This window comes from Balearica regulorum, chromosome 2 (assembly GCF_011004875.1).
Source record: "Balearica regulorum gibbericeps isolate bBalReg1 chromosome 2, bBalReg1.pri, whole genome shotgun sequence".
NCBI lineage: Eukaryota > Metazoa > Chordata > Aves > Gruiformes > Gruidae > Balearica > Balearica regulorum.
The window spans coordinates 130,378,253-130,393,209 of NC_046185.1; the positions used below are offsets into that span (position 1 = coordinate 130,378,253).

General features: G+C 43.6%; 1 protein-coding gene across 11 annotated transcripts in view; it reads right to left on the reverse strand.

The window, feature by feature from the left end:
* CREB5 (cAMP responsive element binding protein 5) overlaps positions 1–14,957 on the reverse strand; it is a 261,523-nt gene that overhangs the window by 7,363 nt on the left and 239,203 nt on the right. For 10 of the 11 annotated variants that reach the window (XM_075745918.1, XM_075745916.1, XM_075745922.1 and 7 more), the window contains 3 exons: positions 7,213–7,536; positions 1,677–1,904; positions 553–661 (listed from right to left, as the gene is read on the reverse strand). In XM_075745918.1, the coding sequence (XP_075602033.1) occupies positions 553–661; positions 1,677–1,904; positions 7,213–7,536 (661 nt within the window). Of the gene's footprint in view, positions 1–100; positions 662–1,676; positions 1,905–7,212; positions 7,537–14,957 lie in introns of all 11 variants that reach the window. The other variant, XR_012834091.1, reaches the window with a different exon arrangement.

A 14,957-nucleotide genomic window follows, 5' to 3' on the forward strand; every position in this document is an offset into this window, starting at 1 on the left:
ATCAACTAGACAGAATCGATTCAACATCTCCATGAGATGAGATTTTTTTGGAAAGAAAAAAAAAAAGAAAAATAAAGAGTTAAAAAAGAGTTTAACAAACCTTGAAAACCCGCGCCACTCCTGGTCTGCGCCACTGTCAGAGCACAGTACCATTTTCGCTGGAGGGGACTGCAATGTTTTCCTTTTTAACTTTTCCTTTTGAGAGTTATTTTAAGGTGCTGGCAGCGCTGCGCCCAGGAGGACTCTTGCAGGTTTGGAGCTGTGATTTCAGGTGGAACCCTCCACAGGGGAGCGAGCGTCCATCCGTGTGCATCAGCTTGCAGAAGGGAGGGGCGGGGAAGGCCAGCTCTGCTGTGTGGGACGGACACCAGGGCTTTTGGGGGTTTGAGCGGGGCTGGATAAATAAGGGCAGGAGACTGGATGGCTCGGATGATGTTTGAGAAGACAGGTTCAAGTGAGAATATGACCAAGAAGGGGCTCTGGAGGGAAGAATTAGAAACTGTGCTTTCCTGTGAGGAGTGTGGAGACAGTGCAAACATACCAGCTACTTACTTAGATATCCTTGCGATTCTTTCTGCATAGCTGTTATCGGACAGTCTTTATGTGTTAACAATAACTGTTTCAGCTGTGCTACCTCATTTTTCAGCATGGAAACCTCGTTCTAGAAAAGAAAGAGAGGGTTTCGTTTGTCACAAAGTTTAAACCAGGCTCTTCTGCAAAGTTTAAACCCAAGAACACAGACACTGCTCCACAGCTTTGAAAGAACTGAGCAAAACTGGCACTCAGTGCTCGTGGGCTGGGTTTACGTTAACATGTGTCCATGACTTTATTTTATAACTTCTTCTGAAGGCAATTTGGCTTCCAGATTTGATAACCCACTGAGAAGCGAACTAACCCTTCACAGCAGCAGAGATACTTTAGGCAGTGTTTTAATCTGCTCGGGAAATACTCTGGCTTTCTGCATCAGGATGGGGGGGCCAGACCCGTGGGGGCAAACGGCAGTCTGCCGCACTCGGGGGCGCGGTGGCAGGGCTGCTGTCACCTATGGCGTGTCACCTACAGCTCCGCTACGGCGGGCGCCTGGGTGCTGCTCACACCTCTGTGTTTCAGGGGAGTGCCATTATGTGAACAGTCTTTCCACCCTTGGCAGCGTGCAGGCACACCTCTGGGTGAGGCAGAAGTACCGTGTCCATCGTAAGAAGGGCACCATCATGTAGGAGGGCTTTTATTATATTAGGTCAGGGTATTTTCATCTATGCACTTCATTCTTTTCGTTACTGGTAGACTGATCTATTTATGCTCCTATCTCGCTGGCTTTGAATGAGGGTTTAGTTAGCTACATGCTCTGCTCTGAAGAAGTCTTTTACAGCCGAATTAATGGCACTTCCAAAAAAAATCCCCACAAAAAGCAGTGACAAGAAAAAAAAAATAAATACAACTCTGTCTAGCGAAGGCTTCTAAATCCCAAGACAGCTTTTTCCTGGCTTATCCCACTAAAATGCAATTATTTCTTTAACTGAAGCACACACATCTTGATTAATCGACTTTGATTATGCCTGTGCTCCTGCGAGAAGCCAGCTATACCGGGCAGCCCCGAAGGCAGTGAGTGCCCGGCCAGCCCCTCCGAGCACAAAGAGCCCCTCTGTGCCCTCGGGGGCGCAGACAGTGGCTCGCACCTGAAGCTGCATGTTTGTCTGGGTGAGCTCTTCTGCTTTCTTTTCCAGTGACATCACCCAGACCTTCCTCTTCTGTCTGCAGCGCGTGGCGGCGGCTCGGTTCCTTTCCAGAAATTTCCGCCTCCTCTCATCCGGGTCTTCGTCTACCACCCTCCTCCGGCGACCTCCAGTCGGCTGCGGCGGCTGTATCGTCTGCGTGGGCTGCATCTGCTGCGCCGCCGGCGAAACCTGGTGGGGAAGAAGAGGTTTGGCAGTGGTTGGTGAGGGGGGAAAGTTACAGAGGGGGATGCTGAAAGGGGAAGGGAAATCTCATCCTGCTCCCCGGCAAGGTCTGCAACAGGCGCAAGTTGAAAGGCTGCACCAGATGCCACTGAAATTAGCTGCTGGCAAATCCTTGCCGTGGTCAAAGGGGAGAGTTTTTTGAAACGATCATCTGAATATTAGTAGGGAAAATATTTTTCCCCTTACAGTTAGTTATTAAAAACATTTCACTTAGGTACTTTCTCTGCCATCACCTATTTCAAACCTGAAATGTCAAGTTTCTCTCAGCAACTGTTTTAATCAAAGCAGAGGACTGTGGTGGCCTTATTTCTCTCTTTTTTTTCCGCAATTGCCTGCAAAATTTTAGGACATTTCTACTTTGCAGGCTCCCCCATCTCCATCTCACACTTTACCACCTCCAGAGACGGGAGCTGCAGCACTCTTTGCACCCGAGTGGAGCTGGGAAGCTGCGGGCTGTGATCACGCAAGGCCAGCAGACCTCGGTGCCCCTCAGCTGAGGGCAAAAGAAAGGACTGAGGTACCTGAACTCAAACTTGCATTTTGGTATCCCTGGACTGCATGAAAAGGGATATTCCCCTTAGGCATTGCCATTTGACCCCTGTGGATGCTATACTCCTTTTTATTCAGCAGCCTGGCTTTGACAGTAGAGGCACATCAGATCCAGCCCCGCTGCTATGAAACTATGGAAAAATACGTATTTATGCTTTTTCAAGTGCAGAAGAGTATTGATCCTGCTCCTGAGAGTAACTAGCCCATGCCATTACAGAAAAGGCACGTGGTGGGGGCAGCCCCATGTAGTCTGTGCTCCGACTCCTGGGTGGATAAAACACATGACCATGTCCCTGTCAGGAACCAGCATCAGAATAACGTTCGGCTGCCTGGGAATAGCCAGTTTTTTGATTGCGTTCCTGCCTCTCTGTGGTGCCCAGGCCATGGGGCTCAGCACTGGGCTCAGCAGTCCGACCCACAGGTCCCACGGCTCGTGCGTGGCAGGAGCTGCTGCTCAGGTTGCTGCCGCTGCTCACGCCGCCATCGCCCTGGCACCGTCTGGAACAGTCTGGAAATCTGAATTGTTGACTCAAAATTAACCCCCTTGTTCTGGCAAAGGCCCAAACCTTCAAGGTGCTTCCTTTTGACTCCAGGGAGTGGACGTACTCAGCGCTTTGTCAGACTGAGCCCTGAATTTCAATTGCGGCAATTAACATGTGTTTGCCTAACACCTCTGTCTGTTTCAATTAAAATGATACCATCGTCTTGCGTCTTGCGAGGTCGCTTTTCTGTCTAGAATCTCACCACAAACTGCGAAGAAGAGTTTGCTCCCTCCCCCAGCTGACTTCTGTCAATTAAAGTGGCAATTTTATGTGTAATTATTCTGTGCATCTGATAACGCTTTTTGCATAAAGCTGAATTTATTCCCAGCTTTATGTTGCACAGTCAGGGAATCTCTCTTGCAGCAGCATAAAAATGTTTTAAAAAAATAACCTTCTAAAAATAAATAAGCCACCCCGCACATTCTAACTGATTTTTACATTTCCAGCTTCTCTTAAGTCCTTACATTTGCTGGTAAAATCTCCAACCTTCTGTCCGCACCGGGGGTTGGAGTCCCAGGGCTACGGCAGCTGCAGCGGCTGCAGCCACCAGCGCCGCACAGGACCACCAGCCATGGCCCCCGTCCCCACCAGCATGCCCAGGCTGCTGCCGGGAGATCACTGCCGAGGGGTGCCGAGGAGTGCCAGCTGCTCCCTGTCCACCGGGGCCGGGCACACCGCCTCTTTAGCAATATGTCTGAGTGCGGAGGCCTCAGAGATCCCTTTTAACATCAACATCTCATCAAAGGCCTTGCATTTTCTCACATACAACACCTTTCCAGACTTCAGAAATCTGTTATTTATGTTTCCTGATCCTGTTTCTCTCCTTTCTCATTCAGCTTTAAAAATTCTTACTTAACTCTCTCACTGAGGTCTCCTACCCAAGCAGAAAAAGGTAACTATACAATTCTTTTTTTTTTTTTTTTTCCCCTCATATGGTCATTTTCTCCTGAATAACTAGTGAGTCATTTTGTTTTCAGAATGCACCAGGCAGTCTTTGGGCAGTCAGAGCGCATTTTCAGAACAACAAAAATCTGCTCTCCATCTCTGGCAGATATTAATTATAAAGGTTGCCAATACATCACTAATTATGTCACGTGGGATAATTAACTGACTCTTACTAGATACCTCTTAACCCTGAAATCTGTTAGGCTCTATCTTAGTAACTGTCTAAGCACCATTCTCTAGCAGGACTTTGCTGCACTGCCTACGACATACATGATCTATTAAGAAAGAAAATGAACATACATTAAAATGGAGGTTAGTATCTATTTTTTAGAGGATGCTAATCACGTATCCATAATGAGAACAAACGTAGGACAGCTAAGAGAATAAAGCAATATCCAAACCCCTACTCTGCTTAAGCTATCACTCTGGCAAGTCTGATATGAAGAAACCTTCATGGGTTTACAAGAATAATAGTATCATTTCTGTAGTAGTTGAGAATGAGTAGCTACAACTGAGTAGTTGAGTATGAGTAGCTACAACTTCATAAAATATCTCACCTTCTCAGAAAGATACCTATCAGAAGGTGGTTTCTACTTTTATGCTTGATCCAATATTTCTCTCTGTTCTTTGCAACTTACCACAAAATTAATACCTGTTCACTCATTCTACAAAACCATAATTCATTGGGCTCCTGTGTATCAAAATGGCAGCTGAAAAGCATGAAATGAATTCTGACATCACAGAAGGGTGTGGTGTAGAATAACCACAGTCTCGGCATGGGAGCACATGGCTGACAGCAGCGTGAACCATGCTGTCATTTGGCACGTGGTTTGGAATGGAAGAATGTGGCTCAGATAATTAGTAAAACGCACCATAAAATTAACATCTGCTGGAACAATGTGACCCCCAAAGAGGCCATTACCATGAGGACTATGGATGAGCTTAGAAAGTAATAACCATGTGGTTATTACTCAGCAAACCCTTCTTTTCTCCCCACTAATGCATCTGTTCAGAAATCACTATTGCCTTTGCACCATGGGAGCAGACACGCAGCAAGAGTTCTGCTGCCCAGGGAAGCCACTGACCCTGGGATTCCTACTCCATCACCCTCTGTTCCCATCCTCTTGGTGACACACCTACGGACAAGGTGAAGACCTCCTTGATCCTTGATGGGGCCTGTTGCCTCCAGTGACACGCTGTGCATAGCGAAACTCATCTGACTGCACAGGCCCAGCCCCAGAGACCGTGTGGTGCTGGGACACAGGGTGAATCTGACATAGCTTTGTAGCTGCCAGTCAGCCCACCTACCCTGGTGCCTGTATCTCTTCTTGCCTGCCTGCAAGTCTTTTGGGGTGCATAGCTAAGAGGGAATACAAAGCAGAAGAAGTCTAGGCTGTCCTAATTGGAATAACTGTAAGAAGACATGGACCTGCTCAAGCAGGTCCAGAGGAGGGCCACTGGCTCATTGATCTTCGTTTTCTCTGGTACCTGTTCTCTCCTCACCTGTAAAAAGTGGTAATATGGATGTTTTCAGCAGTGCTCCATACCATGGTACCTGACTCCCTCACCTGCATTAACATGTTTATCCTCCCAACCCCTCGGTGAGGTGTCAGTACCATCGCCCTTGTTTTAAAAGCCTCAGAGAGGTTAAGTGATATCCTCCATCTCATCCATGGAGTCCTCAGTCTGCTAAGCACAACTTTATCCTTACTCTCTCATGGATCTCCAAGACAGCCATCAGATTCCTTTTGGTTTCTCTGTTATGAGATAATGTCTTTTTTATTGGAGTTTTTAAACAACTCCAAGGAAAATAACTCATTAACAGATGGGAAAATAATTGAATTCACAAAGTAAAAACTGAACTAAACTTAGGAAAGCTCTGGACATCTTCTCACAGGGGAGTCTGCTGCTCTCTTATTTAGACTGTTTCTCTAAAGCTGACAATTCATTTTACATTAGCAAATGCTTTAGGGAGATCCCATGTGCTTGCAGCCTCTGCAATAATAAAGCTAGATGTTAGTAAATAGTTAATGTTGTGGGACACTGGGATGTTAGCCAAATATTCTCATTTTCTTTAATGTTTTCTAAGAGCTTGTCTGGAAGGTATTTGCAAGCAACACAATACTTCACAGATTGAACTTCTTATGGCTGGCACTTCTCTTTGTCCTCATTCAAGCTCTGCCCGCTTGTCCTCCTTAAATTTGCTCCCCAGACCTGACACGTTATAGTCACTGCCCCCAGAGCTTTATTTTTCTTGTGCCATCCTGATGTACAAGCCTATCATCTTAAGACATTAATAGAATTCCTCTTAAAAATGACTGCTAAAGTCCGTGCTCAGTAGTTCATTAGTTCAAGAAACATTCCGTTCAGATATTGAATTATCCAAATTGCTGAAGCCAATATACCTGGTCCAAAAATGGAGACCTCCATCTCATCTAATGGAGACCTTCACTGAGTTCTCATCACCTGAGTCCAATTCAAAATTGCCTTCCTGGTTTAAATCTCTATCCTCGGACTGGATTCACCATCTTTTTCTCCTGACACAACGCTTACCAACTATTGCCTCACAGCTAATCTTGGCTTTCTCTCATACTCCACAGCTGGGGTTGCTATCCCCTTCACAGCATCTGGATCCTTTTTTCTTTTCCTGGAAGCCAGTGTACCTTACCTGAAAACTACCTCTACTATTTCCAGTCTTGACAGGAAGTAAATAGCTCGTTAAGTTTGGTGAGGTTATTTATTTACACACACACACACATCTTGCTTTGAGTATGCACATGAAGTGCCATCTTACTTCACTACAGATCGTGCTATGTATTTCTGTAGGTAGAACACATACAGGTCTTTAAATCTCAGCCTGAGAAGTTTAGGTTCAAGCACATTAAGCAACATATGCAATATGCTAATCTCCATTATAACCCTCATCCATAAAAGGATATGTGGCAATTTGCAGAGCTCAGAGCACTGAAAAACCTTGGAGCTCCTTATAAAGTAAGATATTACATATGTCTAGCAAATTAAGCAGCAAAACAATTTGTTGCTTCACTCTATTTTCTGACCAAAATTTGTGCTTCCTCACCACTGGTAGCAGACATTTCTGAGTAGCCCAAGTGGCTGGTATCTAACAAGACATGCCTGCAAGAAGAAATAATACAGGGATCAAGCTTTAACTCCACATAACAGCAAAACTCAGCAATGCAGCATGGCATGAAGTCTACCTGTGCTTGTCCGGCTGAGTGCAGCGGGGGGTGCGGCGAGGTCTGGTGATGTGCCGGGTGTGCGTGAAGGTGCGAGTGGGAGTGGTGGTGGGGATGATTCTGCTGGTGATGAGGCTGAGGATGAGGATGGTGCGCCGGATGCTGGTGCTGATGCGGGTACGAGTGATGAGGTGGCAGTGTCTGGTGCTGATGAGGATGTGAGTGCATATGATGGTGTGGCGTCTGGTCCTGCCGCGAGCTCATCATTTCCATCATGTGGCCCATGGTGTTCATATTCCCATTCGACATGGCAGCAGGATGATGAGTCAACGCTGCCTTCAGTCTCTGGAACAGAACAAGGCAGAAAATTCAACATTCGTACATGATCTCAGCAATCACAGCAAAACTTCTGCTGTTGTAGAAATGATGCCTTGTCCTGTGTCTTGAGATTTATTTAGTTTCTCTCTTGCTGTTCCCTTGATAAAAGGCATCTTATTTCAGTTTGAGAAAGAACATATTCTTGGGCTCTAATCTAGTTTTCCACTGTAAATATGTAAAGACATAAACATCTGAACTGAAATTTAACAGTTACATATTTCCTACTGTGCTGCTGAGAAAAAATAACTGGCTCTCGTCCTTTTCTCTTTGGCCAGCTTAGTAGTGTTAGCTTTGTCAAGCTTGTATTCTTGCAACTTTTAAAAAGGAAAGTCTGATTAAAATAAAGGTGAAACATAGTTTCCCTCTCGTTTTTACTATACATATTGTTTAAAAGACTCATTCATAAATATATTGCATTGATGTGTTTTTCAAATTCAGGCTCAAATATATTCTACAGTTGTACTAGCACCCAACCTGTTCTTTCATCAGAAATACAGGAAAATAACGAGAATTCAACCTGATCCTCTTTCTTTGCTGGAAAGTTCAAACATCTGCTGTGTTGTTATCACTTGCTAATCCTTCTCTCTGTTTTGTACTCCTCATGTTTTGTACTGTCACTGGATTGGACCCTGGAGTCCTGACCAGGGCAAAACTCACTTTAATATCAATGGGATTTGTTCACTTTTACCTGAGCACCACCACCAAAGGGCAATGGGAAGGGCTGCCACATGTTGGACTGCAGGATAGGGCCCTTGTGTACTAAGGCTACAGCTGAAATACAAAGAAATAAGGGTTCCGTTTCAGCACAATTACAGGCTCATGCCAAAACTGTGAGCTCTACTGGCATAGAGACCTTGCTGGTGTCACCCTGCCCTTAGACTGCTAAAATCACCAGTGTCCTAGAAGATTGTGCCATTGACAAAACCTGACAGATGTCAGCTGGGAGAAGGGCTACTTCCAAACCCATAAAAACTTCCCTCACATCCATGGCTCTGTGTATGTAGAACATTCTTTACGGGCAGCCACCCAAGACTGTTTTGCCTCTTTAGATTTTTGAAGAAGTCAACATAAGCTTGGTTTACTCTCATTAATGCAAGTACTTAGCAGAATATGGTAAGATAAAAACGGAAGGAAGGAGGTCCACAGTATCACTTGATGCCAGCCTAGCATGATCTGAATAACCCATCAACTAGCTTATAATTCATTATCCAGCCAGAGGATATAATGAATAGTGGATAGCTCATCAGTAAGAGATGCCACCCATTGGACAGCCAGCAAGAAACAGCAGTGGTACGAGGAACACAGGTGTGCCTTTCCCCATAGCAATATCTATAGGTCACAGATGACAGTCAGAAGATCCTACAAGCCAACATGGCTAAAATCTGCCAGTGGAGGAGCAATGACCAGATTGAACTGCATTTTGGTTTTGTTTTTAAGCAAAGAGAGTGACTGCCAGGACACGCAGAACCTATAGACAGGAATTTCAATCTACTTTATATTGAAATAACATCTGTCTCTGCAACTCCGCTGCAAGGCCACAGGTAAAGGCTCCTATGTTTAGAGCTGCTACCCTACTGTGTTTGTGCACCTAGGAATGAGGAAGAAACAAATTCTCAAGGAGAAAAAAAAAGAAAAATATTAGAGGGAAAAAAAAAAAAGGTTGTGGAAGGCAAAAAGAAGTACCAGGGTCAATTCAAAGTATTATCCTCAAATTTTTGTATCCCACATATTTTTGCAGATTTCATGAAGGTGATTCCACTGAAACACTCTAATAGATCCATTAATCCAAATTTGGTGGCTTACTTCACTAACAATCAATTGGCTGTACAAGACTTTAAAAAAAAAAAAAAAAAGATACACTTGTAAAACAACCAGTGGCTCAGTTTGCATGAAGTAAAACTGGACTGGTGACTTATAAGAAGTTTCTTTAAGAAAGCCAGTCAAACCATGACCACACTATGGCACATGTAGACCTGACAATCTTCTCAAAAAAGAGATTGAGGCAACTATGGCAGTGAGGTTAAATACCTCCTTCCCTACCTCTCAAGTCAGAACAGAGTTCAATCTAATATCAATAGCAGTAACCCATCCTGGGTATAAAATGGAGGATTTGAGCAGCTGTCGTCCTTAATGTCTCTGAATTCAAGTGCTACCCTGGTTACTGCAAGCTGCTCTTCACAATGCTCAGAATAACTGGTGTTATCCAGGAGCGTATTAGGAAAAATATGGAAAACAACACATGAATAAGTCAAGTCATTCTGCATGTCATTCTTCTTCAAAACTAGCTAGGACCTTTTTCATGGGGCTGAGCCACCATGCAGATCTAAGCCAAAGCACCAACAAAAGATGTCGTAACTTTGTTTTCTGAATCAAAATGCAAAAAACCCAAGCTCTCATTAGCCAGCAGTTTTATGTGATGAATACCTAACAAAATCTACCAATGCTATATTTGACAAAGACCTATGAAACTGAACTACAGCATGTCTTATTCTAAACTGCAGACTTTCAAAGCCAAAAAAAAAAAAAAAAGCGGGAAAAACTTAATCTGCAAATAAACATTTTCTTTTCAGCTGTAAAAACTGTGGCTTATTAGTGTGGCACGACTTCAAGGAGAATAAATTATTTTGTTTTCTTTCCCTAGCCCCTTCTACCACATCCATTTATTTGAGATAGCAAATCAAGAGAGACAGTGAGAGGTCTGACATGCAGCTGGGTTCAGTCAATAGGGGTCATTTCCATTTGGTCTGTGTATTTTACAAGCTCCTTGTTCACTGTTCCCAATGGGAGGGTGGGCCAGCTGCCCTGGATCCCAGTCCTGGTAAGAAACCAGCTCTCTACCTCATCCTGTCCCAGTGCAGCAACAGCCATGGCCCGGCCCTCACCTCCCTTTAACTTGGTGCTTAGCTCAGCTCCGCAGCAGCGAGAGCCCTGCCTGCACACGCACCCGGAGCAACGTTTATCTTTCATTAACCAATTGCTGCTGCCCATCAGAAACATTTGGGGAACGATAAACACTTCCCCCCCCCCCCCCCATTTAGTCTTCAGCGACATCAATTGTTTTGGATGTTTTAGTTAGAGCACAGGGAGGGAAACTCACCAGAACTTGGTGAACTCTTTGCATTGAGTATGTGTAGAGCTGGAAGGGCAGGCTGCATTTTTGTTATTGTTCTTTTTATGTATGCAAATTACAAACAGCTGGTTTAGCATCAAATAAAATGTGATGGCATCAAAATTGAGCTTACTGGACTGACTACATTAGCAAATCCCTGCTAGAATCCTGCGGCCATTGGGTTTTTCAGGAACTGTGTGACTGACTTCACCAGAGCCTGCGGGTACCTGCCAGTTCCCAAACCGGGGCTGAAACAGAGCGCTCGCTATGCAGGTCTGCTCTCACCAAACCTCGAAATTTCTGCTTACCTCAGTGGCACTGTTTTTTTTTAGGGCACAATCCCTCTTCTCTCCCTTTTATTGCACAATTTTCAAAAAAATCCCCACCAACCCCAAGCCAAAAGGAAATGCAGGTGCTCATCTCACCTGGCTTTTGGCCCTTACTGATTACTTTTATTATTTCATCAGAGTAACATAATAACCGACATGAGTTACAGCTGATTTCCACTCCATCATGACATTTCCATTAATGGCTGTCAGTGACATAGACAACATGAGCAATCTTTCACAGAGAACAGCCTGCTTTGCCGCTGACCATGTGAATAAAGAAAATTCCCTTTTGATCCTACAGGAAGCCAGAAGCACATAAACTCTCATCTTTGATGCTTAGGAGGAAACAGAAACAGTGGATATTAGGTGTGAGTGTTGTGTTCCCTGTACTATTGCTCATGGTAATGCCTCTGATTGACACATTTACTCTGAAGCCACCCCACTGAATGTCATATGAAGTTAACATCCCAAAGGAGTTATCATTGTACCTGTTTTTTTTGGAAAAAGACGGTTTTCACAGCGCTTACTCCATCTAGAGCCTGACATCACGGTGCAGTGAATTGCTTGATGTTTCCTTTTATCGACATAGATCATAATTTATTTGCTGAACATCTTTGGGCAAACCCTAAGTCTGCCAAAAATGGGCTACAAGCATTTGAGATCATGAATGAAAAATAATACCAGTTTCCCTAACACTTCTGCAGTTCATGATCTTGCTGATTTCTAATTTTTCTCTATCATGATGTATACTTCAAGGTTGCCTTGGGTTTTGCCCCACCTTTTTTTCTGCAAAATTGCTAGTGAAAACCAGCATTTTTTTCAGTTTGTTAGAAGAAGAAAAAAAGATAAATAAAACTGTAAAATTGGAGGATGCTTTTCCCACAACTAAGAACTCAAATAATTTTGGAGTTTTCATATGCATATATTTATAATATTTATAGCATGTATATATATTTATAGTACAACAGGCTATAAATATTATATTATATGCCATAATCTGTATATGGCAACAAACTACAACGTTCTCCCTCTTATTCCTCAGTGGAGAAATGACAAAAATCTCCTCTGATTTTACAGATGTTACTACCTGAGTGGTCTGTGCTTGGATGAAACAGTAAGCTATTATATCATCCAGCTGAATTTTAGGTTGGGACAGACAGGGAGTGTTGGTTTCTAATAGAATTGAATTGTTCTGAATAAGTATACATTGCTGCACTCAGAAAAAAAAAACCCTCTTCCCCTTCTGGTCTGCATGCCCAAATCCCACTAAATTAGAGAAGAGACAAGACCAGCTGTAGTATCAGCTTAATGTCTGGTACTTTCTTATCAGGAGATTCTATCAGACCCCTGCAGGCAGATGGAATGTGATCTCAAAGACATTTTCTTGCACTAGTGACTGTGATTCTAGTCCCTGTTATACAGGGGTGTAATAAGCTCCCCACAGGGGATAGAAGAGACTAGAGAGGGGTGGGAAATTAGAAAAAAATACAGATGTCAAGCATTCCCACACATCTGCAATTAGGTAGCAACCTCAGGGTAAAAATCTTGATTAGCCAAAGTTCACGGCAAGCATACCGTTGAGTTCAGTGGCACTAATACTGTTTTCTCATCTACGATGTCAAGTTTTCTTTTTCACTCATGCTCCTCTAAGCATCATACCCAAGATGAATACATGTAGTTAAGCTGCAAACAGAACTTCATCCAGCATATTTCAGAGCATCACACTGAGTTTTACCCCTTCCTCCAGCCGTGGTTGCGATGCGAGAACTTAAGCATAAATGCCACTCAGGTCTTTTATAGTTGGCTGCTTACAAGCATTTCACAGAGTAAATAACAGAAACCACTCTGCAAATGTTCTACTCGCATTCATAAAAGCAAATTGGAGGCAATTCGTCTCCACCCAATAAGCGAACAGCAGATACTTATGAACACATTTCAGAGACTGGAGATTAGAAAGTCTCTGATGCCACATTAAATGCTTGCTCCTACATTTCTTGTGCAGTAGAATACAGTCCTGCATATTGACTGAAGGAGGAGTGAGAGGTGTGCGAAGGACATGAAATCCAGAACCGAAGTGACACATTAAACTAATGTAAAGAGAAAAGGGGGATACATTTAATTCACAACTCACCAGTAAACAGTGCCAAACTGCTAATCTTCTAATTATTCTCAGGCTGTTTGGCAAATCTGAATTATACTTTTCCCTTCCTTTGTGCTTTCTTCCCTACTTAGTCGGATTTTGTAACAACAAGAACAATGGATCGTCATCCAGCCTTCAGTGCAGCTTAGCCTCTAATAAAAACAACAAATTTGCTCCCTTGTCCTTCCAAATGCAAACTGAATTAAATTTCAGCAGAAAGCAGCGAGAATCAACTGCAAACAATCAAAGAGGCAATAAAGCTAATAGACACCATGCTGCTCAAGGACGGGTCAGCTGCAAGAGCTGCTTCAGTGTCCCTGAACTCGGGGCACGGAGGAGCTCCGAGCAGCCATGCTGGCCGATAACATCAGTCCCAGTCACACCTCTCCGGACAACCACCAGTTTTAAGGAATACAAGGCAAGTCGCAGCCAGGGTGGCCCAAGGGTTGTCTGCCAGAACTGCCATCTTCTGGTGACGGGCATTTCATTGAGAACCACCATGGCAGAAAACACGAGTGAGTTTACAACTCATTTCCTTCTGTTCATCTGAAAACACCTTGCAAAGAAGGTAAGCATCATTATCCTTGTGCAACGTGCCATGTTTTTAAGGGTTAGCAATAGAAAAATACTAAATTCTCCATTCCTATTCTACACACATTTTTATGAACAAGTAAATTACAATCAAGACAGAAAATACACTGAAAGTACAGTTTGTGCTTCTCACCATATACTATTTCTTGCATGAATCATTTCTCAATCCAGTGTTAAACAACTGGATTTGATTTGCACAGGAGTCAGGAAATGTAAAGTTCAAAAAATCAAACCCCTAATTCCCACCAAGTCTAAGTCAATCCCTGTATGTGTGTCCATGACAAGGGATATTTAATTACGCAATCACACAACAGACAGCAAAAAGTGATTTATTACTGGCAAATAGTGTCACATAATTTCAACATACAATACCAATGGAAGGATCCAAAAAATACAACCAACTTCTGTCTAATTTCCCCTCTGTGTGCCAGAGTCCAAAAGCAAAGCTGCTACTTAGCTGCTACCTGCCCCTGGAGAGGCAGGTTTCTGACAGCAAAATGCCTGACACTTTGGGGATTAATCGCTTGCGCCTGCTATCAGGAGGCAGGCACATAGCTAATCACCATCCTAATTCTCCAAACAGACGGTCTTTTGCTTAGTTACTCTGCCAGACTAATCTACGGGATATTCCCATGCATGCTAGGTTGTCACTTGTAGAAAACACAGAAAAAGGAGGTGGCAATAAAATCGATCAGTGTTAATAGCACCCTGCAAGGCAGTGGGAAAACTTGGGCTTGAGGGGACCCGAGTCTGTACCGCCCATCTTCCAGATCTGTTCTCTAATGCCCATATTACAGCTCATTCCCAAGCCGAGAGACCATGGACTCTTTCTTCACACTGGACATAAAACACTTTGGCAAAGCCACTGGCAAAGGTGCCGGAGCTCAGGCCTTCCTCACTCCTGCAAGCAAACGCTCTAACTAGGTTTCTGAAATCATGTTCCCATCTACTAGTACAATGCAAGTGGGAAGTGCTTGTACAATGCTTGCATTGCTATATATATATACACATATATGTATATAGCCTGAGAACACAATGAACATTTATGAATGTATTAAATGAGAAAAGTGGGAATTGATTTCAGAGGAAGCTTGAGGAATTTCCTAGACAAGCCAGATACGGAGCAAATCCTCAAATCAGAGCACTCTAACATTGGAAGGAACACTGTGGGTTTGGGTATTTTAATCTGTACGCAGAGATCAGATGGGATTAACACCAC